The sequence below is a fragment of the Gossypium hirsutum genome, chromosome D11, assembly GCF_007990345.1.
Source record: "Gossypium hirsutum isolate 1008001.06 chromosome D11, Gossypium_hirsutum_v2.1, whole genome shotgun sequence".
Classification (NCBI taxonomy): domain Eukaryota; kingdom Viridiplantae; phylum Streptophyta; class Magnoliopsida; order Malvales; family Malvaceae; genus Gossypium; species Gossypium hirsutum.
In genome coordinates, this window is record NC_053447.1 from 2543972 (window position 1) to 2567290 (window position 23319).

The 23319-nt window shown below is 29.7% G+C and overlaps 3 protein-coding genes across 5 annotated transcripts; 1 reads left to right on the top strand and 2 right to left on the bottom strand.

The window, feature by feature from the left end:
* Positions 1-84: 84 nt before the first annotated feature.
* LOC107912166 (MOB kinase activator-like 1A) lies at positions 85-4140 on the bottom strand. 3 transcript variants are annotated; one of them, XM_016840237.2, is made up of 7 exons: positions 3987-4140; positions 3001-3049; positions 1930-2038; positions 1550-1643; positions 1283-1416; positions 922-1085; positions 85-367 (listed from the first exon to the last, which is right to left on the bottom strand). In XM_016840237.2, the coding sequence occupies exons 1-7, from the start codon at positions 4007-4009 to the stop codon at positions 293-295; spliced, it is 648 nt and encodes a 215-aa protein (XP_016695726.1). In that variant the 5' UTR covers positions 4010-4140; the 3' UTR covers positions 85-292. The 3 variants fall into 3 exon arrangements, with proteins under 3 accessions (XP_016695726.1, XP_040961414.1, XP_040961415.1); XM_041105480.1 differs by having other exon boundaries at positions 3001-3065; positions 3987-4059; XM_041105481.1 differs by lacking the exons at positions 1930-2038; positions 3987-4140 and having other exon boundaries at positions 3001-3041.
* A 5742-nt stretch (positions 4141-9882) lies between these two features.
* On the bottom strand, positions 9883-13842 carry LOC121223615 (uncharacterized). Its single transcript, XM_041105482.1, has 4 exons — positions 13682-13842; positions 13299-13475; positions 11349-12650; positions 9883-10244 (listed from the first exon to the last, which is right to left on the bottom strand). The coding sequence occupies exons 1-4, from the start codon at positions 13694-13696 to the stop codon at positions 10212-10214; spliced, it is 1527 nt and encodes a 508-aa protein (XP_040961416.1). The 5' UTR covers positions 13697-13842; the 3' UTR covers positions 9883-10211.
* Positions 13843-20387: 6545 nt separating this feature from the next.
* On the top strand, positions 20388-22513 carry LOC121223616 (transcription factor MYB1R1). Its single transcript, XM_041105483.1, has 3 exons — positions 20388-20998; positions 21101-21309; positions 21863-22513. Exons 1-3 carry the CDS (start codon positions 20698-20700, stop codon positions 22283-22285), a joined length of 933 nt encoding a protein of 310 aa, XP_040961417.1. The 5' UTR covers positions 20388-20697; the 3' UTR covers positions 22286-22513.
* The last annotated feature ends 806 nt before the right edge of the window (positions 22514-23319 follow it).

Genomic DNA, 23319 nt, shown 5'->3' on the forward strand with positions numbered 1-23319 from the left:
ATAGTATGAGTAATTAAAAATTAAATCCTTAAAACTAGGAGAGAATTTTTCAAGAATTGCATGTTTTAGAGTAATGTATGCATATTATGTGATATGTCCATATTGGATTTCCTTGATTAATTTAAATAAAAGAATATTGAAGATTTAAGTCCAACAGATGCAAGCATCAAGCCGGGATGACACAAGGGGGCTGCCGGCCTGTCAGGGCTTCAATAAAAAATATGTGATAAAAATGTAAAATCATAAGAAAAACGGAGATTTTTAAGGGGAATTGAATTAAACCCTTATATATTTAGCAAGGGACTATGATGGATTCAATGAGCTCTTGAAGTGGAGCTAACTCTTTCTTGTCGATCAGCCCGAATTCCTGCAGATGCAAAACCGTGAATTGAATTAAACCAATAACTTTCTAATCAACTATGCATGTTTCTTGTACCTTCTAATGAATGTTTTAGAGATTAAGAGAACATTTCAACACTTAAATTAAACTAGATCCATAGTTTGCCGTCTTGCTACTTAAAATGAAAAAAAAGAATATATATATTTACATGCCGATTTCTCATTCTACAAACCTATATTCTTGTCTCTTGACTATATAAGAGATTCTTCTACAAATACCATTAAACATATGTGGCATGCATTTCGTTCTCACAAATTATATAGTAAACAAAACATCACCCACTACAAAAATAAATAAGTAAATATACATATAAAAGGAGAAAGGTTTAGCTATATCCATATTGCAACAAATTTGAATAGGATTGTTCAACATGATGACTGTTATTTAGTAGCACTAGTACGTAAACAAGTGGGTTCTATTTAGTTGTATAAAATGGGCAAATAGTGGTAGAGGCCTGCCTTGGAAAAGAGGGTAGAGAATTAAAAATATATATATTAATTATTAAGCAGAAGAAGACTTACACAAGTAAACAGTATGAAATGCTTGAAGCATGTGTTCAAATGGGCTTCTTCCTTAAGGCTCACAATTTTCTGGAAGTGTGAGTGATAGATGTGGGCATATACTCGGAACAGTCTTTTGAATATTGTCTTCACGACCTCATTGAAGTTGGAAGGAAATGCTACACCTAGCAAATTTGAAATATGCAGTTAAACATAGGCAAGTATTTAGCACAGACACAATCAAAAAATTAAAGAGGGCAGTATGTTATCCAACATTGTTGTCATCATATATAGATAAACAACTTTCTCTAGATGACAGTATGTCAGACTTCATCACAAAGAATTAAAGATGACTAAACACATGAATGATGAAGATTTTTACCAAGGTTTTGAGGAAATATGGATTCATCATCAAGCTGTGATTCGATCCAGTCCATTAAATATTCAACATATTTCGGGGCGGAAACCTCGATAGGTTTCTTGATCTGCACACCATCTGCCCATCTATATTCATACCTATAAAGTTTTGTTGAGCAGCAAATAATCAATCAACAACAGAGTATTACAGCATGATGAAAAGTTTAAGACTGGGATTTGTATGATTAATTTGTTGAAAAAGGCAAAAGGAATCTGGTTCGATATGTCATACTTAGGGCCTGCAGTCATTGTAGGACAGTTCTCAGGAGTACAAAACTCTGTAAGGGTGCCATAGAGCAGATTCACTTGATTGAAGAAATCCACAGCTGAAAATGATCCAACAGTTAAATTTAAGCAATGAGTTCCAATGAAATTAGGTAGTAACCTAGAAATAGGAAAGAAAATGTACTAAAACATTCTATCAAAAATCAGCTAATAAATTCAATAAAAATAAATGAGCTCATGAAAGTAACTTACAGCATGGCCACACCAAACGTCGAATATTCATGGATAAATTATACACAAGTTTAAATAAATAAGGAATTATTCTGATTCTTTGCATGTGCGTGCAGGGTGTGAGTTAGAAAGAAAGAGAGGGAGCAAGATATATACTATTGACTGCGAGCCATTCATGTAAATCCTCCCCTGGGGGTAGCCTTACTGCTTCCCTTAGGTTTCCACTGCCCAAGGTAGCATCAATGTGCTTTTTAAGCTGTGCACCCTGCATTACATGTTTACAGTACTTGGATGAGAACTGTAAATTCTGCTAAGCCACTAATATAGCAGAATGAAGTCCAGAAAGTATTTATATAGACTATAAAGAAGCCAGTTCAGAAGAAATGGAGAGAAACCTCTAAAAGGTTATACAATCATTGTCAAGTTCAAAACACAGCAGTACTACTAACCATGCTTAGAGGTAGATCCCCATTTAGTAAAAAAATTTATAGCATATAGTACATGTACATAAGACCCTCGAACATCCATGAGTTGGTCTTACAGGTGAGGCTGTAGGACCATAATGCATGTCAGTAGAGCATTGAAATTTGTAATATTTCCACTTTTCCACAGAGAATTTTAAGTAGAACATCACAGTGTAAAGTTATTTAGTTGAATTAGTGACTTCAAAAGCAATGAAATTTATCAAATAGGAATATGAATGGTAAAGTCAGCTTTTTTTCTTCTTTTCTTCTGTTGGTATGGTCAAGGGAATTCTTGCTTTACAGATAGAAATAGCAAGTTTCAGTATTAATGACAACCATTTAAGTAGCTAAAAATCCAAGAAGCAGAAGAGCCAGCAGAAGGAATTAGATCAAGGATTCGGGAGCTTCTCTTCTTAGTATGCTTTGCAAATGAAGCCAACTTTCCAGGGTCTTGTTTATGATTTTTGATGCATTAGATCTTAGCTGTTAAGTTGTGCTTGCTTTTATTTTGATTCTAAATCTGGACACTTTGTAGAATACTTCCAGACCAGTATGCTAAAGTTTCAAGTTCACACTCAAGAAATTCTTACTGATAAATATATACATTTACCAAGGGAATAAATTAGGAAGGTGATCAGCGGTCACATCAACAATCCCAAAGATTCAAGCAAAATGATAGGGAACGTATCACATCAAATTCTAACAAGAAGAGATAAAATATATTAATTATTTTTCATTACGAAAAGGAACAAAAATAACCAACCTTACTTCCTGAGGGTGCACTTTTTTTTGGGCGGAATGTTCGCTGATTTCTGTTTTTAGAGCAATCTATTATCAGGAAAACGGTTAACTGAAAAGACTCACAAATCATGATTACCAGCTATACTCTCAGACATGAGAATGGCAGTCTGAAATACATACATCTAATATAGGTAAGTTCAAATTTCAAAAGCTTTTTTCCATAGAATTATATAAAAAAACTTGAGTATATTTCATGTATCTACAGCATGGTGTATCAAATTGATTTTTTTTTTTTGAAGTAAAAAACAATATTTATAAATACACTCTGGTTTGATAAAATTCAGCACCTAGATGCAAAGCTCATTTGTTTCAATCAAGGCCACATACTTTCTAAGATAACAATCAATATGTGCACCTTTTCTACCTTTCTAACATCTTCATTCACGAAAACCATCCGTACCGCATAGCTTTTAATCGTAGTTCTAACATCGAATCAACTAATTTTATCAGAGCAAATCATTAAATGAGAACATGAAGGCGAGTTCAACATGCATTGAGATTCACAATCAGTAATGTATAGCCTTTAATTTAATTAACATACAAAAATCCAAATACAATATTAATGATCGACGTGATTGACCTGCTTTAAGATTTGAGAAAATTTATAATAATCAAAAGAGCACCTAACCACAACCATTATCAAATTGCACTAACAAAAAACAATAGGATTGCAGTTTAAACAAATAAATCAAAGAATCCAGAGAACAAATCAGGAAGAAAGAGGAAAATGTTTTCAGAATTTTTAAATAAACTTAATGGCAGCCAAAAAATAATGAGTTGATCGCTGCTGATCTTAAATCAGCAAAAAGATTATAGAATTATAACAGATCTCACATAATCTATAAAGCATCATTGCAAAATCAAAAAAGAAAAAAAATGTAAATCATAGAAAAGGATTAAGTATTTTAGGAGAAATTTAAAAAAGAAAATGGAAATATTGACACTCACCTGCCCAGACCGAAGAGACTCATGGTTAGAGATATAGAGAGGATTTGATTTTTTTTTTTTTTTTTTGCCTTTCTTCAGGTGGGAAACTTGAAAAGCTGAAAAGGCTTTTTTCCTTTTGTCACCTTTCGTTTCTCTTACTTTTTTTTTTTTGAATTTATTATTATTCCTTGCGTAAGCTAAGCTCAGCTGTTTTTTTATATTTTTTTGTCTTATATACCTTAACTTAACACTTTTTCCTAATTTAGTACATAAACTTTTTATTAGCCTAATTCGATACCTGAAATTAGCATTTTTTCTAATTTGGTATCTAAACTTTTTTTTAGATTCAACTTAATACCTAAATTTATTAAATGTTATACAAATTACGCAAAACACTAACGGTGTTAATTTTTTTTTGTTATGCTACAAAAATATTGTCAGTATTAGAGGAAATTCATGTAAAAAAAATAAGTATCGAGCTATGCTTAACGAATTAATATTAAATAAAAAATATCTTTTAAAACCCAAATTAAAAGAAATTCATTATTTTCAATTAAGAAAATAATCAAATAAATATATAAAACTAAAAGTGCACATATCGATCATATATTGATTATTTTTGCTACTTTATAAAAAATATTGTCAATATATTAGAGTAGCTTGTAAAATGTTTGACAAGTACCAAATCGAACAAAAAAAATATTAGGTACCAAATTAGGAAAAAAAGTCAAGTTTAGGTAACAAATTGGACCCTCAAAAAGTTTAAATACCAATTCAAGAAAATTTGTCAAGTTTAAGTACCAATTTAGAAAAAAGTGTAAGGTTTAAGTACCAAATGTTATGTTAAGCCTATATTTTGTTTATTAGTATGAAAATAATTAATGTAGGAACACATAGGTTTCTCTTTAAGAATATACTAAATAGATTTTTTTTTTAGAAAACTAGATTATTTTTTAGATTATTTAGGGTGTTTGAGAAAGTGAAATTTTAAGTAGTGAAAAATTCAGAATTAGATTTTTATTATTTGTTAAATTTATATTAAAAAATTATTTGATAAATTAATAAATATAAGTACTCAATATAATTATGTTGTTTAATAAAAGTAAATATTAATTTTTAAAAGATAACATATATTTTTATTTTAATCTTATTAATATAATATTTTATATTATTTTAAATAATTTTAAATAAAAATAAATATATTAATTTAAATATTTCATTTAAAAAAATCTATTCCAATTTATTAATAAAATAAAAACAACATAATATCTTCTTCTTAATGGATTGTATTTTATCACACCTTCACTCAAATAAGATAATTTTTCAAATGTTAAACAGAGAAATCCCCATGTAAAACATTAAAATAGTTAATTTTCTAAATTGTTTTTCAGTTTGGTATGTTTTAAAAAACAAACTTATATATGTTATAAAAATATTTTTATAAAGGGATTCATTTACACCGGTGTAAAATTAAAATTGAAAATAGTTTTACACCATTTTGTATCTTTTTGTAATATTTAGCGATGTAATACCCCGAAAATTACTACAGTAAGAAAGTAAGATAATATCCTTGATATAGTAAAATAAGGAAATAAAGTGATAAAAAGGGTAATATTGAGTTATGTCAACATTGGGAAGTATATTATGACATATTAATTCAAGAAATGATTAAATTGCAAAAGTGAGAAAAGTTTTGTTGCCCAAGAGTAAATACTCAAAATTTGAGGGGTTAAAGTGTAAATATGAAAAAGTTGAAGGACCAATAGTGTAATTATTTAAGGGTGGAATAATCTAGAAACTAAGGAAAATGAATTAATTAGGACCAAATTGAAAATGTGAAGAATTTTGAGGGACTAAATTGCAATTTTACCAAATTAAGTGATGACTCAAGGATGAAATTTCAAAAGATATAAAGGGTAAAATAGTCAAATAGAGAGAGAATTCTAGAAGGTAACGATGATGTTTGTGATATTTTTAATTAATTAATTAGATAGATGTTATTTAATTAATATTTTATTAAGATTTTTAGTATTATTTTATTATTAAATGATTAATATAAAAGGGAGGAAAGATTTCATCATCTTTCCATGCAACCAACGTTAGAAGAGAAGAGAAGAAAGAAAGTTTTGTTTTCTTTACAATTTGGTCATTTCACAAAAAATTACTATTTTCACCTAGAAATCAAAAGAATTTCCATAGCTTCCAAGAGAGAAAAATAATAAGGAGACAATGGGGAGCTAGAATGTCAAGTTAGATTCAAGAAATAGAAGCTGGAGGAGAGAGCAAATCAAGTTAAAGATTGAAATCAATAGCATAAGGTAACAACATCAAGATTTCAATATATTTTTAAGTTGTTATTGTTGAAAAAGTATGGAAATGATGTTATAGTAGAGTTTTCTTAAATAAAATATTATGTTTTTGATATATTAGTGAAGGGAAATAAGTGAAAATGATGGGAAATATTATAGAGAAAGGGAATAAGGGAGTTATAAATTTAGTAATCAACATCTTGCACTAAAACAGTTTTGGACAGCAACAATAGGTTAACTTTGAAAAATCACCATAAATTGTGAAAATCGAATTAGAGGATGAAAAAAATATGGAATTAAATCTTATTAAGTCTAGTTTTTCATAGAAGAAACAGTGTAAGTAATGGAATTTTAAATCATGAGATATAATAAATTTTGTGAGACAAGGTCAGAATGAATTCTGGTTCCCCTGTTCTAACTTTGGAAAATCATAAAAAATTGAATAAAAATAATTAGAGGCTTAAATTTTTATGTTTAAAATCCTGAATGAGTCTATTTTCAATAGAAACAAACAGAAACATCCTCCAAATTCTGTACAAAGAGATAATTAATTTTTAGTGAAGAGGGGTCGGAACTGTCAAACTGTGAAACAGGGGAAACTTTAAAGAATAAAATGCACTTATTGGCTAAACCAAAAATTATGAAAATTTTATGGTAAGAAGATATGTGAGTCTAGTTTCATAGGAATTTAGAGGATCTTAATTCGGAGTTCTGTAGCTCAACATATAAATAATTTAGTGACTATAACTCAAGTGGACAACTTTGAATTAATATATAATTAATAAATGATGGGATTATAGATAATGTTACATATAAGCATATTATACATTAAGGATGTGGAACGGAGAGGAGGAGGAGGAAAATAAATGATTATTCAACTAGCATGAGTTTTTATTAAAAATGGCCAATTTGCATGTTTTAGGTTCAAAGACTAAATTGAATAAAAGTAATATTTTAAGGGTAAATTGGTAAAAATGTTAAAAAGTGACCAAATTGCATGAAATGAATTTTTTTATTATTTAAATTAATAAATTGAATGAAATATTAATTTAGATCATGATTGGGTGGAAATTCGAGGAAAATAGAAAATTATCATAATGTCCCTGAATTTTTGGTATTTCTACAATTTAGTCTGGTAAGTTCGTGTAACTTGAATTATATTCTTAAATGCTTGAAATGTATGTTATTGATGTGAATATGATTTGAATGTTCATTGTATGAAAATTGATGAAACATTGATATATTTGATAAAAAAGGGAATAATGCATTGAATGGATGTATGAATGTTTATCACACTATCAATTAATTCTATCAGTAATTTTGGAGGTTTTGATTCTGGTTATAATGACATGTATGAGTTAAATTGGACAACATTAGCTCATTAATGTTTTGATTTTGATTGATTTTAAATATGAATGCTTGATGAAAAGAAATGTCTGTAAATTAATTTGTAAACTCTAGTAATACTCTATAACCCTATTCTGGAGATGGATACGGGTTAGGGGTGTTACAAGCGACCCAATCTTCAAAATTGTATTTATCATGCATATAAACTTTTAAAATTGATCTAATATTTAGGGGGTTGACAATGGCTCCGACCCCTTAAAATGGTATATTTATATTTTGGTCCTTTAATATTTATAAAATTTTAAAGTTGGTACATGATAAAATTGCACTTTGCCCTCAAAATGATAAGTTTTTTTATTTAGTCTTTTAAAAATTGTAAAGATATAAACTATAAAAATAGCGAAATTGCATTTTAACTCTCATAAAATCATACAACTTAATTTCAAGCCCCGAAATTTTTTTTTGGTTTCTGCCTTGCTTATATCTCTACCATATTGATCTAAAAAGTGTATATATTAATATTTATCGAATTACTGGAATTTTTTTACATAAAAAAATAAATTTACATCAAATTTTGCATGCATAATTTATATAAATGGAAAATAAAATATAACAGTTAGATTGTTAAAATATTAATTTTATAAAAATACGAAAAATTATAAAACCAGATCCTATTATTTTAAATATATGAGTAATTTTTTAAAAATGGTGGATATATACTATGGGGCAATTAGCACCATAAACAAAAACCTTTTCCTTATTTAATTAATTATTCTGAAAGAAATTATTTGAAAGTCTAATTGCTAAACACGAAAAATCATGAGTGTTAATTATTTAGATTTAAAATATATCATATGCAATAGCAATTATACGTGTAGGTTTCCGAATTTCATCAACTATTATTATTATGTGTGAACTTTAATTAATCAATCTTAATGTTGCTTAATTTCTTTATGTTTATTTAATTTTACACTTTATTCTAATTTTTAATATGTAATGTAATAATTTGATTTTATGCTTCAAACATATATTTGTATTTGTATTTTAATTATATTAATTTGTAAACTTTCAAAAAAGAAATTCTCTGTTAATAAAAAAAAATTATAACCCATTTAAGAAACATCTACCGGGTGAAGCATCGTCTATTGAGTCTAATTTCACCCACCATCTTCGAATATAATAGAGGACATTTGAAATTACCAATCATGGTAATTTCCAATAAGGTCCCGATCATACACCACAAGCAATGTGTTGGGAGCGTAAGAAGAGACAACATTCATGACCCACAATGGATCGTCAACAAGAGCTGCAGCCAAAACCCCATAAACAGTGTTCAGGGACTAACTATTTGTAGTGCTTGGCCCGTACTCTGCACTTTCTGTCATCTTTCTTTAAAGCACCGGCGCTCCCGCCGCGAACATCCGAAGTGCGAGCGGGGGCAACCGCAACCTCTCCGGCCACTTCGGAAGGGATTCCAAGGCTGATTTCGTAAGTTTCGGGTCCAGAACTAATACGCACGGTCGGAGCGAAGTGTTCCATGCCGAATCGGGTTCGAGACTGTTGTCACACATGGCTGGATACACATCTGGCTCGGCAAGTCTTTTAACGTAGCAATCGTTATCCAAAGGTTTCTGCCACACAGCAATGTCACCTTTTTGGCATACAATTTAAAGCACATTGTCGTAATCTGATTTCAACTCTTCCATGGTTGTGTTCCATCCACGTCACCGGTTCTCGTGGTTTATCGGTGGCCAAGACAAGACCCAGAAACCGCCGGGACGAAGCATTCTATGAACTTCTCGAGGAGATATAAATTCCACCTGAAAAGCAAATAAGAGCTTTATATATTGTTTAAAAAATAAGAACTGCAGTAAAAAATTTAGGGTAAATTGCACACAATGCCACACGCTACTATTCATTTAATTTCATTAAGTTACTATTCATGATAGGGTAAATATATACACACAAATATGAATATAATACATGCATATATAATATTTCTAGATATATGATGTTTATTTTTATATACCTAATACACATTAAAAATATAATAGGAATATATAAACATATTTAGGCAATAAGGGTGGTTGGCCCGCGCGAAAAATAAAATTATTTTTAGGGACTAATTTTAAATTTTCGAAAAAGTCAAAATACAATTTAATCATTCTACTGGTTCATAATCGAAATTATACAAAATATTTTCCCCATTTAAAGAGTGCAAGGCCCACCCTTCGTTTTACAAAGCAGAGTGAAACAAGCAATTGAGCAAATCGGTCAAAATTCATACATTGATCGGATTTTGGCATCCCTAGCTTTAACCAATAGCAATATTGCAACTTGAATCATATTAGTAAAGCTAATTCAAAAGAGTTAGATGTTGATATATTCCATAATAATGAGACCGAAACAACACCGAAAACATACAACAACGTTGTTTTTACTTAAATGGATATAGTAACTCTTCCTTGGTTCTTCCATCTATCTTCTTCTAATAAAACACCAGCTCAACAATATAAGCCCATCAGACAGCAATTTTTGCTGCTCCAGTTCAGCATCCCTGTATTCATGCACCCAACAGCAGCCCAATTTACTACCGCCACTTCTTTTCCGATAATGATATGAGCTGCAAAAGAGGAAACAACAGACATCTTTGGTATTATGATAAAAACAACGGATTGTAGCTATCATGAACGGAATTCGAATTATTAAAAACTGGAAGAATGCAGCTCAAAACATACAATCAAATGAGATAAAATTTTAAAAGGGGATTCTTTCTGGAATGTTTCTTTGAACTCCTCTAGCAGCTGGACGTGGAGGCAGCTCCTTAAGGTGAGGGATCTTGCTGCTGAATCCATTTTGCAGTTCCCTATTGGTGTCTATGTGTCTAACACTAAGCTCTGGGAGGATACTCGAATGAAAGGGGAAAAGGTACCTTGGCAGACGCTTATCTGGTTTCCACTCCATGTGCCTAAACACTCACTTATTGCATGGATGGCTATTTTGAACAGGCTACCTACAAGAGACAGGTTAATTGCTTGTGATCTTAAAATTGATAGCAGTTGCCTTCTATGTTCCTCTGCTACTGAAACAAGAGACCACATCTTTTTTGAATGTGAGTTCTCCCGAAGGTTTTGGGGATTGATTTTGGTTCTCTGTGGTATTATAAGGTCTATTGGGACTTGGGCTATGGCTTACTTGAAAGGTAAGTCTCTCATAGTTTGCATTCTCAAACTTCCATGGACTGCATTTATACATATCATTTGGTGTGAGCGGAATGGAAGACTCTTCGGCAAACCTTCTAATCTGGTGGAGGTCTTGCTTTCAAGAATTCAAGAAGTGGTGAGAATGCAGCTGAAGGGTAAACAGATAAATAGGATGGACACCATTAACCACAGCTTTGCTTGAATTGGGGCTTATCTAGTACCTGAATGCATAGTTTTTTTTTTCTTGTATAGGCTTTGTCTAGTTTCTTGTTGACTGATGTTGTTCATGTAGCAGGTTTTTCTGCTTCTTGAGTAATGAATTCTTCACTTATCCAAAAAAAAAAAAATTTATGACCCGAATTCGCCGATGCTTTCACTATCATATCAGGTTATGAGAATCTAAGCTTCTCCGAACCTAATCACTGTCTAATATGGCAACACACATGCCCTACTTGATGATGCCTACACCGACCCATGCACAAATATAATGTGTAAAGAAGCACCGATGGGAATTGATAACCAACCTGACGAGCCACCTGTGCCAGTCGCCGACTGTCTCGAGATGATTCAGTTGTCAATGTTGACTTTTCTGAGTCTAGAGAACCGTTTCGTTTATCCTCCGTCTTCCTTTTAGAATTATCATTATCAAGTGAGCAATCTCTATCGGGGCTGCTCAAAGGATCCTTCTTCCGCTTTCTTGTGTACATGAGAAACTTATTATTTACCAATTGAGTAGAAGATCCTTCGGACACTTTAACATCCGAGTTTACTGCAGACACATCAACCATCTCAAGATCCGGTTTGCAAAATGCATCCCCTAAATTCTCAACCAATCCACCGTCTAACCTTGTTGACTGTTTTTTGTCTACCAGCAATTTATCATTGTTTTCGTCATTGTCAACTTTTTCATATCCTGATTCTGTAACTGCTTTCACTGCATTCGGAGGCGAACTGGGGATAGAAGGAGATTGAGAACCCTTCAGAGCATCGTGATTGATGATCCTAGAATCTTCCCCGAATCGAGCATTCTCATCAGCAGCATGTGAAAAACTTTCAGCGCACAGTAGATCAGATTCTTGGTGTGTTGCTATGACCCGATCACACATATACATCGGCGAGGTAGCTCTATTTTTCTTATATCTAGCACCTCGTTTCCTTTTCTTACGAAAAGGACCAAGAGGAAGTGCTCGGATGATGTCGTGAACGTCATTTTGCATCGCTTTGAACTCATTCGTTCTTTCCTCGGGTCTGCCATTGTCAGTTCTCAGAGAAGATTTCGAGCGCATATCCTTCCTTTCATCATCTTGTCTAGCGTTTTCATTCTTTGCGTCATCTACTTGCCCGGAAAGAGATAGATTTTCATTCAACAGACACCTCTCGAGTGCACGAATCCTCTGAGTGCACCCATTTCTATACAGGTCAGGCTCTTTTCGTCTCATCACTATGGAAGCAAAATCAGGGTTACAAACGTAGCAATTATCCTTACAAGAACACTTAATACCCACATTTGTTCCACTCGGACATGAACTCTTGATGTCAGAAACTGTCACAATGTCAGTTTGTGCATCGAGCAGAGAAGATCTAACAGACCCGAAATCGCTGATCGTTTTTACATTGGACATTTCTTCAGAAGCAGCAACATCGTGTCCTGATTTTTGTTCGCTCGAACACTGCATTGAGTTTTTAGTCAGCTTCTCCAACTCATCTTGTACTTCTCTCAACTCTGCTCTAAGATCTCTAACTATATCCTCAGCTTCCCCTAGTTGTGCTTCGAGCTCCTCAATTCTTTTCTGTTGATTCAAAGACATCATCTCCGCTTCATTAACCTACAATCACGGAGCAGACATCAAATACTGTAGTTTTAAGCATTGGCTCAATTGGACCAACTATTTGTTTTCCATAGATAACCTTGAAAGCACACATTTACAAGGGTATGGCCTTGAAATACAAGGGAACATTTATAGAAGTTCAAGCTTATAAGATATGATGGATCACAAGATAACAAAATGATCTCCATTATAAGATACAAAATAAACAATCTCGATTATCTGCTTCAATCTTATGCGCATATACCAGTAAATTTTCATGAATGAATACATTAGTCTCACCATAAAAGCAACCCATTGAAAGGAAAGGAAAGCAAATACGGTTACTAACAGAAAACAACCGCATAACCAAAATGGAGTTGAATTCTTTCAAGCTCACTTTCTCGTGTATAATGTTCGAAATGCTTTTTACTAAAAGCAATCAAACCAATTATATGAAATTCCCTTTTAGCGTTACAAATTTAATGGAAACTACTTCTATGCAATCAACTTAGCAAATTGATACAAAAACAAATTATCCAGAGAAAACCCACATTATGGAACTTTACGCAGTTAACGAAACAAAAATTATAACATCGGCACTGAAACATCATCAGACACGAACAAAAATAACAGAAACAATGACAATCCTAAAAACCAAACAGTTACCTTAGCGTCCAACATCTGTTTCAACCTAAGCAACATATGTAATGCCTCGTCTTTAGCCGCGAACAGCTCCTGCTGGTACCGGAGAGCTTTCCTTTCCGACACCATTATCCTCGCCGCCGCTTCTTTAGCCGTGTTCAAAATTATTTCGGCATAAGCCTTTTTCAAAGCCGTCAATTTCTGTTCAAAAAACAAAATACCCAGAAAACATGAAGCAAAACCCACATAAAAAATATCATTTTTTAATAAAAGGATCGAAATCAACTCTTTCTTAAAAACAAAACCCAGCAATTTTTGAAAAAAAATGAAATATTGAAAATTCGCTCCCAAAAAGAAAAGAAAGAACAATAACTAGATTATGAAGAAAAGTAGTAGAGATACTTTACCTCTGAATCGGCCATTGTAGCCACTAATGCATCGAACAGATGCTGTATCTTTCAGACCAAATTGTAAAGAAGAAGAAGAAGAACAGAATAAAAAGGGAGGTTGTTTGGTTTTTAGTTTTATTTTTTTTTGTTTCCCTTTCCCTTGAAGCAGCTGTCAGTTGGGAACTGAAAGTCCTTCACGTTATTACCAAACTACCCTTTTCTGTCTGTTTTATTTACCAACACGCCACTTCAGCTGACACAACGGTCGAACCGGTGCGGTTCTTCTGTCCAATTGTTTTCCTGTTCTATTCTTCTTTTTCTTCCTTATGGGTATTGAACAATTGGCGCGCGCCGACTGGGGGGCCCACTTTGTGAAAGAATTTTATATGACGTGGAAGAACGAGAGATCACACGTGGCTAAATGCATGCAGTGGTTTTGCGTTGGGAAGTGCGAGGGATTTGTGTGATCCGTCCGTAGTAGATAAAGTTAAAATAGTGCTCATGATCGGTCGGATTCGGGTAATGTGTTAATAAAATTTTAGGTACGTTTTTTAAGTTCAGATTTAGTTTGAAAAATGAGATTAATGGGAGTTTGGATAGGCGGTGCGTTTACCTGTGATTAGTATAAAAATAGCGGTGGTGGTAAGATTAGATACTGTAGCGATATTGTAACGTGAGACAAAAAATAAACTAAACGCACCGCACCGCACCCAATCGTCCATCTAAACCCACCCTAAAATTTTAGTCACGTTCGACTTGAATTATAGAAGCTAAACCTAAACTTGGTCACCTATATTAATTTTTTTTAGATTATTTTATTATATACAATAAATTTAAAAAATATAATATAAGATAGTTGCAACTAAAATAGTAATAAAATTAACAATAAAACATAAGTTTTACAATATTCAAATAATATTAAAAATGATAGCAAAATAGTAGTAAAAACGCACAAAAAAACAACACCCAAACAACAACAAAAACAGCAATAGAACACCAAAAATAGGAAGAAAAAAACAATAATATGATTTTTTATTGAAAAATAGTTAATTTATTTGGTCCAGGCTCGATTGAAAAGCTCTAACCTGAGACTTTATCTGTTTAGAAAATAGGCCTCATTTATTGTCTAAGCCCATTTTTCGGTCCTATATTTTTGTCTAAACCCTCCTATTTTTTGAGCGGCCCAACTCATTATCAGATCTAAGTGAAAATAACTAATTAAGTAAATAGAAGAAATAAAATGGTCAAATATTGTTATTCTTCCTTATATTATGCGTAACTTATTGATTTAATCATTGAACTTATATCTAGTTAGTTTTAGTTTTTTTTTTTGTACTTTTTAAAAATGTGATATTTCAGTTTTAATGTAAATGATAGCTATTAAATTTGATCAGTTAAATTGTATTATTTTCAAAATCTTATGTGGCAAATATATTTTCATATGTAATGGTATATCAACTTGTTATCTCTACATAATACATAAAAAAAATCACATTATTTTAGTGAATGAATTTAACATATATTGTTTGAGTCAATATTAAAATATCAAAATTCGAAAAGTATATGAACTAAATATGATCATATTAAAGAACACCAAGTTAAATCTACAATTTATGCACTATACGAGACTACCAGTAGAACTTGATCTAATAATTTTAATTGCTATTGTTTGTATCATTACTAAAATTTTAAAATTCGAAAAATATAAAAATTAAAATGATGAAATTAAAATATAAAGATTAAATCTACAACTTATGCATAACATAAGGATTAATAACTTAATTTGGCCAATCATATATTCATATTGATTAAGGGGTTGAATATTTCTAAACAAGTCTTTAAAATATTGTCTATTGAGCAGTCCGATTGAACACTCAACAATATTAAGATATTATCCTCACGTCGAGGCTTTGTCCTATTTCTTCATCAAAAGTTGTATACAATTCACAGAAAAAAAAATCTGAATAGATGAATATACAACTTACAAGGCTAAAAGAAAAGTTCTCATATGGACTCCATCTATGTCCTAATTCTATGTGTTGTGCGGACGCATCCAAATTGTTTTTCACCTTTTTCTCATAGTCGCATGGAAAAATAGAAACAGGTGGATTCCTTATTTATGTTTTATTAGTTTGAGCTAGGTTGAGCATTCGATCGAATTAAGTGAAAATTTTTAAATTAATTGAATTGACGAGTCCTATTTTATTATCCTAATTTGATTTGAAATTTTTTCGAATCGAGTGAAATTGTTCGAATTAAATTAAAAAATTAAACATGTCAAATTAAAATCTTATTACAGTATAATTAATTCCATGTTAGAGCTTATTAATTAACTTATTTAGGTCTCAAAATTATTATTTTATAAAATTTTTAAAATTTTAACTTTATATATTCTTTAGATTTTTTAAAAAATTATTATAAATTTTTTAAAAATATAAAATTTGAAATTTTTATAAATATTCTGAGTTTTAAAAATTATTTTAAAATTGTTTGTAATTTTTGTCGAGAGAGAGATCAATTTACTTATTTTCAAAAGTTATTAACTCGAAATTCGATTTTTTCGAATCGAATTGAGTTTTGCTCACCCCTAATTTAAGGTATATGGTAATAATAATTAGCTAATAATTAACTTTCAATCTCTCAATAATATAAATACAGGACTCAAAAGATTTGTTTCAATACATATTTAGGGTCGAGTTATTTGTCTAAATTTAAATATTTATCTAAAATATGAAAAAATAAATAAAAGTATGAGATGAAAAAAAAAAACATTGCAAATATATATATATAGCTTATTTAAAAATTGTATTTCAACATTCAAAACTTCAAGACTTAAGCTTCCTCTAGTTTAGCTCAACCCATTTTTTAGTTATGTAATATATTTGTTTATTCTATTTTTTCATATTAAATAATTTCCATAAAAAAATTAAATATATAATAATATATAACTATATAATATAAATATTAAAATATATGTTTACGCTATTTAATAAAAGAAAATTTATTAAATTAAAATAATAACCATTTATAAATATAAAATATACTAATATTATATATAAGCTCAGGTGAAACACGATCCATTCCAACAACCCAACACATTTGCACGATAAAACTACACCGTTTCATGGTCTGATTTTATTTATTATTTTATTTTTAGGTTCCGTTTGTTTCACTGAAAATAGCTTTCAGAAAATGACTTACTTTTTTGGAAAAGCTAATATTTTCTGGTGTTTGGACGAATCTGTGTAAAATATTTTCATTTGTTTGGCAGGTTCTTTAAAAATATTTCATAAAAATCGTTTTCAATTAAACAAATATACATTTGAGATTTTTTTTATTTTCATTGTTTAATTGAATTTATTTTATATCTATAATTTTATATTTTACATTGTTCTTACATATATTAAAAATATTTTGTTAAATTTAGGTTCATTGCAACGATTATTTTTTAGTTATATGACTACCAATTGAGTATTTTTTTATTTAAAAATGTGATATTAACAAGATTGACAAAAAAAATTAACAATGTCAGCAGTTGGACTTGATTTTCAAATTTGGAAAGTAGAGGGACTAAATTATTGAAAATAAAAGTATAGAAACTAAATTATGAATTTGTGAAGAGTATATAGACTTATGACATATTTTAACATTTATACTACAAAACATTTATTATTAATATATTTACAATTGTAATAAAATATTAATATTGATATTTTCAATAATATGTGAATAATATTATTTAAAATTATTATTTTTAAATTTTACTATCAAAATAAAATCTAAATATTAAATAATTTATTAAAAATAATAATTTATATTAATAATTTATTATATGACTAAATATAAATAATTAAATACGTATGTTTAATAATATTAAAAATATAATATTTTATATTAATATTTTAAATATTTAAAAAATAAAAATAAATTTATTATCAATATAATAATATTAAACTTGATTTAAGTTAATTTTTATATAAAAGTAAAATTATCTATTGAGGAGCTATTTTCCGGAAAATGACTTACGCTTTTCAAAAGGGTAAGTCATTTTACAAGGAAAAAGGCTTATTTTCCGTTGACCTGTAAGTTATTTTCCGTTGACCAAGCTGCTTTTTATGAAGCAAACACAGGAAAATGCAGAAAATATTTTCCATAAAACTTTTTACATGTAAACAAACGGACCCTTAATCTCAAGATTAGTTGAGGAATATTGACTTATTGAGAGGCAATGGATGGCTTATCACACACTACCTGAACCAATTAATCAACAAAGGAAACCCATTAAAATAATTAATTAACAAAGGAAAATATATATAAAAAGGTAGAGTTTGATTATTTCAAAATTTTTATTGTTGTCATTAAAATTTAATAAAACACTTATTTTATCTATTTATTGCATTCAATTTTGTTTATGAATCAAGTTGAGTCGCATTCTAAATTTAACCAATATTTAATTTAAGAGTGAGCTTATAACTATATTAATTTTAATTTTATTTGTTTTAACTATATTTTATAATATATAAAATCTAAATGAGTTAGTTAATTTAACCAATCAATTCAATTAAACAGATTAATATCTTATTTGATAATTCATTAAAAAAATAAGTTAATTAAAGATTAATATTTTAAGCAATTTAATTTTTTACGCACTTTCAATAATCCATAACAAAAAGTAAATAATAGATTTCCTTTTTTCAATAAAAAAGTATGAAAAATGATAAGTAGGTAAGAAATTATTTATCACTTAATATATAAATATTTTCAATTTATTTTATTTCTTTTAATACTAATTTTTAAATACTTTATATTTAAATTAAAAAAATCTATCAAACAATCTCATCATGTTCTAAACTGAATACTAACCGCTAATTCAAATTGCTGAAAAGTAACACTCAATAATTGTGAACTCACATTGCCAATGATAGTGGATGGAGAGTGGGAATAGATAAAGCAGGAAGGGAAAAGTAGCTTGACTTATTACAAGTAGAAAAGAAATTAATTATGTAAAATAATTAACAACCTATAAATCTTAACCATTGAATCTGATAGTTTGAATTGAATATATGCTCAGTTAAGTTACATTTTGAACAGAATCAAATCCGTAGATAATCGGAAGATTTTGTTAAAATGTTTTTAGATAATTTTAGGTAATTCAAAATAAATAAAGGTTATGTTTATTTTAAAAAAGTAAAAGCACTGACAAAATGCAACCTTAATAATTAACTAAAAAAAGGAGATTGGGTTTGTGATAGCGAGTTTGCTAGGAAAATGATTTGGTCGGCAAACAGGTTAGGGGATTAAAATGAAAAAAAAAAAGAGAGTTTGCTTAGTGTAGTTAAAGAACAGATTAAAATACGATTAATCACAAAATAAATTATGTTACTAATATTGCAATTTGACAATTTTTTTAAAGTCAAATTTAAGTTGACTGGATTCATTTGAATTAATTAAAAATAAATGGATTGGATAAGATATTATTTCCCGGAAAATGCTCCCACCACTTTCATGTGCAGATTGTCCTTCTCTAATTGCAACTATAAAAATATTGTTGGTGCGTACTATTGCCTCTTAAAAGAAGTGAAATTTTTATATCATGTAATAAATAAGTAACAATTATAAAATCTTGAAGATCTTTTTATAGAATAAAAAAAAAGTAGTTTTATGTCCTTTTTTTTAAATTTATGACTATTTTTAAAATAATGTTAATTTATCTAAATATATATAATTTTTATAATAATTAATTTTTTATTGCATAGAATTAAAACAAAAAATTTCTAATATTTTTTAAACATTTTATTTAAACAGATTCAATTAAGGAAATTAAGAAATGTTGGTTGCTGACAATTTTTCAATATATACTTTTTAATTTGGTTCCTTATTCTTATTAAAATTTATTTAATAAAAAATTCAAATAAAATAATTACTTTTCGCCTAATACTAAAGTATTCTTTATTTTAAGATATTTTATTAAAAATAAAATAATCAAATTATTATATTTAATTTATGTCAATGATTATTTAAAATAATATAAATTATTATATTAATAAAAAATATTGATGATCAAATTAACTTATTTAATAATGCATATAACCAGAGTAACGAAAGGGAAAGGGAAAATGTAATTGATATCATGTAGCAAACTTAATGATGAAGTTATTATAGTGGTATATTTTTATGTGAGCAGTCTAATTATTATTAAAGGAAGAAAAAGATAGCTGGCCAACAAAAAGGAAAAAAAGATATGTTTTTTTGATAATTCTACACTGATTTTTTTTCTTTTAAAATTTTATAATTGAAGTTAAATTGTTAAAAAGCCATGTCCAATTTTTTAAAATATATTCTAAAGATGTGTAATTATTCCAATATTAAATCTAATTGAGAATCTAATATTTTCATTTATATTAAAAATATAAAAAAATTGAGAAAAAAATTAAGATTATTGAAAAATAATTTCACTCTATAAATTAAAAACCCTAAATTTAATTTTTAATTTGCTTTTTATTATTTTTAACGATTAAAAAATCATATCAATTTTAATGGATGAAATTCTATTTGAATTATAAAATATAATTTAAAATTTAAAAATTACGAATTAATCATAACTTTATAAAAAAAATCTGAATAAAAATTATCGCTTTTATTTATTTATTTGAAGTGTCGCCTAAAAATTAAAGAAGAAAATGAAGGGATAAATTTGGTTTTTTTGGTACAAAAAAGAGAAGGAAGGGATAATTTTTCATAATAACAATGCACATTATTTTGTCGATAACAAACCCCACTATGTTATCTTTTTGGAGATTTATAGGCGGACAAGTGCAGAAACCAACCATTAGACGCCACGTGTTTTTTCGCAGATCGAAAAATGGTCGCCACAACGTGATGCCACCTCATACTTGTCCTTAGTCTATATATATTTTAGTATATGTTTTCTCCACGCGACTTCAGTATCGGTTCTTTATCATTTCTCACTATAAACTTGTACGGCCAAAGATTCCTTCCCAGCGAAAAATCGGAAAGAAAGAAAAAACACGGGGATGCCGCCTGCCACGTGCGCCTCCGCCTCTTCCTCCTCCATCGTCAACTCTTCTCCGATCGGTGGCGGTGGCGGTGGCGGAGGAGGTGGAGAGATCATGCTTTTTGGAGTCAGAGTGGTGGTTGATTCCATGAGGAAAAGTGTGAGTATGAACAACCTTTCTCAATACGAACAACCTCATGAATCGAACAAGAATAACAACAAGAACGACAAAGATCAAGGCGATGATAATCTCACCGCCGGTTACGCGTCCGCCGACGATACCGTTCCTCACTCTACCGGAAATCGAGAGCGCAAAAGAGGTTTATATATGTTTTTTTTACATCTTGACCTCTTTTTTTTCCCTTTGATTTTTACGATTCTGATTTTGTTTTTTGTTTTCGATTTTTTTAAAATGAATTTAGGGGTGCCGTGGACGGAGGAGGAGCACAAGCTGTTTCTGGTAGGACTGCAAAAAGTAGGGAAAGGAGATTGGAGAGGGATTTCTAGAAACTTCGTGAAGACTCGAACTCCGACACAAGTAGCAAGCCATGCTCAGAAATACTTTCTCCGACGAAGCAATCTCAACCGTCGCCGTCGCAGATCTAGCCTCTTTGATATCACCACCGATACGGTACTAGTAATTACTATTTCTTTTCTCAACGTCCTTTTCATCATTGTTTTTCTCGGAAAATATATGAATCTAGAAATTTAAAAATAAATTCGATCGATTTAATCGACTTCGACTTCTAGTATTTGATAAGCAAAACCAATTTTGATTTATTTTTCTGTTTCTTTTTGGGTAGTTTTATCATTTTAGCCACTAAAAGAAACTTGATGTGATAAGATAATTGTATTAATTTCATCAAATTATATTAATAAATTGATAAATAACTGTATTTATGATATGATTGATGTATGGTAGTTACCGGATAAATCCATGCGGATGTATTTATTCATAGCCAAGGTAAGCGATTGATGAATGAGCTATTTATTCATCTCTCTAATTTATATTTTTGGGATAAAGTCGATAAAAGATACATTATTTTTCATTATTTTATTTCAATAGAACTCCAAGAACTGATGATCTAGAATTTATTATGAATTCCGACATTTAATGTGGAAATATTTTTCTTAATTCACTGGCCTTTATTTTGACCGTTTCCATTTTGCTACTATTTCATTAGGTGCAGGCAATTCCAATGGAAGAAGAGCGAGTTGATCGACAAGAAAACTCAACTCAGCCATCTGAAACCAATGTGTTTCCCATTATGCCGGCGACTTTTCCCATGGCCTTTAACCAGGTAGTTCCGCCGGTTCCAATTCAGAATCCGACTGAAAATCTCACAATAGCACAGGGGAATCAATTGAATAACAATGTTCCAACGGCAAATCTCATCCGTCCGGTTCCAAATTTCCCAGCTCTTCAGAGATCCGATCTCAACACAGACTTAAATCCTGCGACGGATCCTTTATCGCTGTCACTCAAGCTGTCTTTGCAATCCGATCAAATGGATTCATCATCATCTTCAACTTCCAGGCATTCTCCATTTCAGGTGATGCCAAACTTTAGCAGTGGAGATAACAATAACATCATCAGTGTTGCTTAAGAATGACAATAATTATATAATAAGCAAAAGCGACACAAAGCTTATTATTATTAGAGCTTAAATTTGGATTTAGAGAAAATAAAAAAAAAGACATAAGTTTAAATTAGGTAACTGGTTTTTGAATCCCTTTGTTTTTCATGTACAGACTAAAAACAGAACAAAACTGTCATGTCTTGTTTGCTTCTGTTGTTTTCTGTTTTTATTTATGTTAGATTAATGCTTCATTTAGTCTTTGATCTATGCTAGTTGATATATATATATATGAAAATAAAAATAAACTGAAAATAACAAAGTGCAGCCTCCATTCAATTACTGATCTTGCAAATCTTGGTGGGTCAAAATGAAAGAAAAATATCAAGGTGTATTAGTGGTATAGATGCAATGTTTTGTTATATCAGACAATTTGTAAATATATACCGAGATTTTTTGTGTGGTTTTATTGTCTTGACATATGAAAGCAGACATTATTTTGTTTTGGTCTTATTTATTAAAGTGATAAGGAAAGGAGGATGGTCTTCATTTTTTTCTTTTGTGGTGGATTTATTTTTTTTGCATCAGTGGATTGAGTTGAAGACAGAAATGGGTGGTTGTCCTGTTTTGTCCTGTAGTGTAGTGATATGTCATGTCACGCATGTTACCTTGGATTGCCCAGATGATATGCAGGGACGGTGCTTTTAATTCTATGGTATTCATGACTGTAGTCTCTAGTTGATTTGCGTTGATCTGACGACGACGACGACGACGACAATTCTTAGTTGTTGATATATATTTTATATTGTTTTTAATTTTATTCCGTTTCCGATTTTTTAAATTTAATTTTAAAATTTTGAATTTATTTTAACAAAATAAATTTTATTTTATAATTTTTTAAATATTATTTGATAAAAGTAATTTTTCAAGTAAATAACGAATAACACGTATATAATATTTTTGTAAATTATATATTTTTATGTAGAATTTTAAGTTGTTCACTAATCTATGTATCATAAAAAATTAAATTAATTATAAATCAAACCGATTGAATAGAATTATGT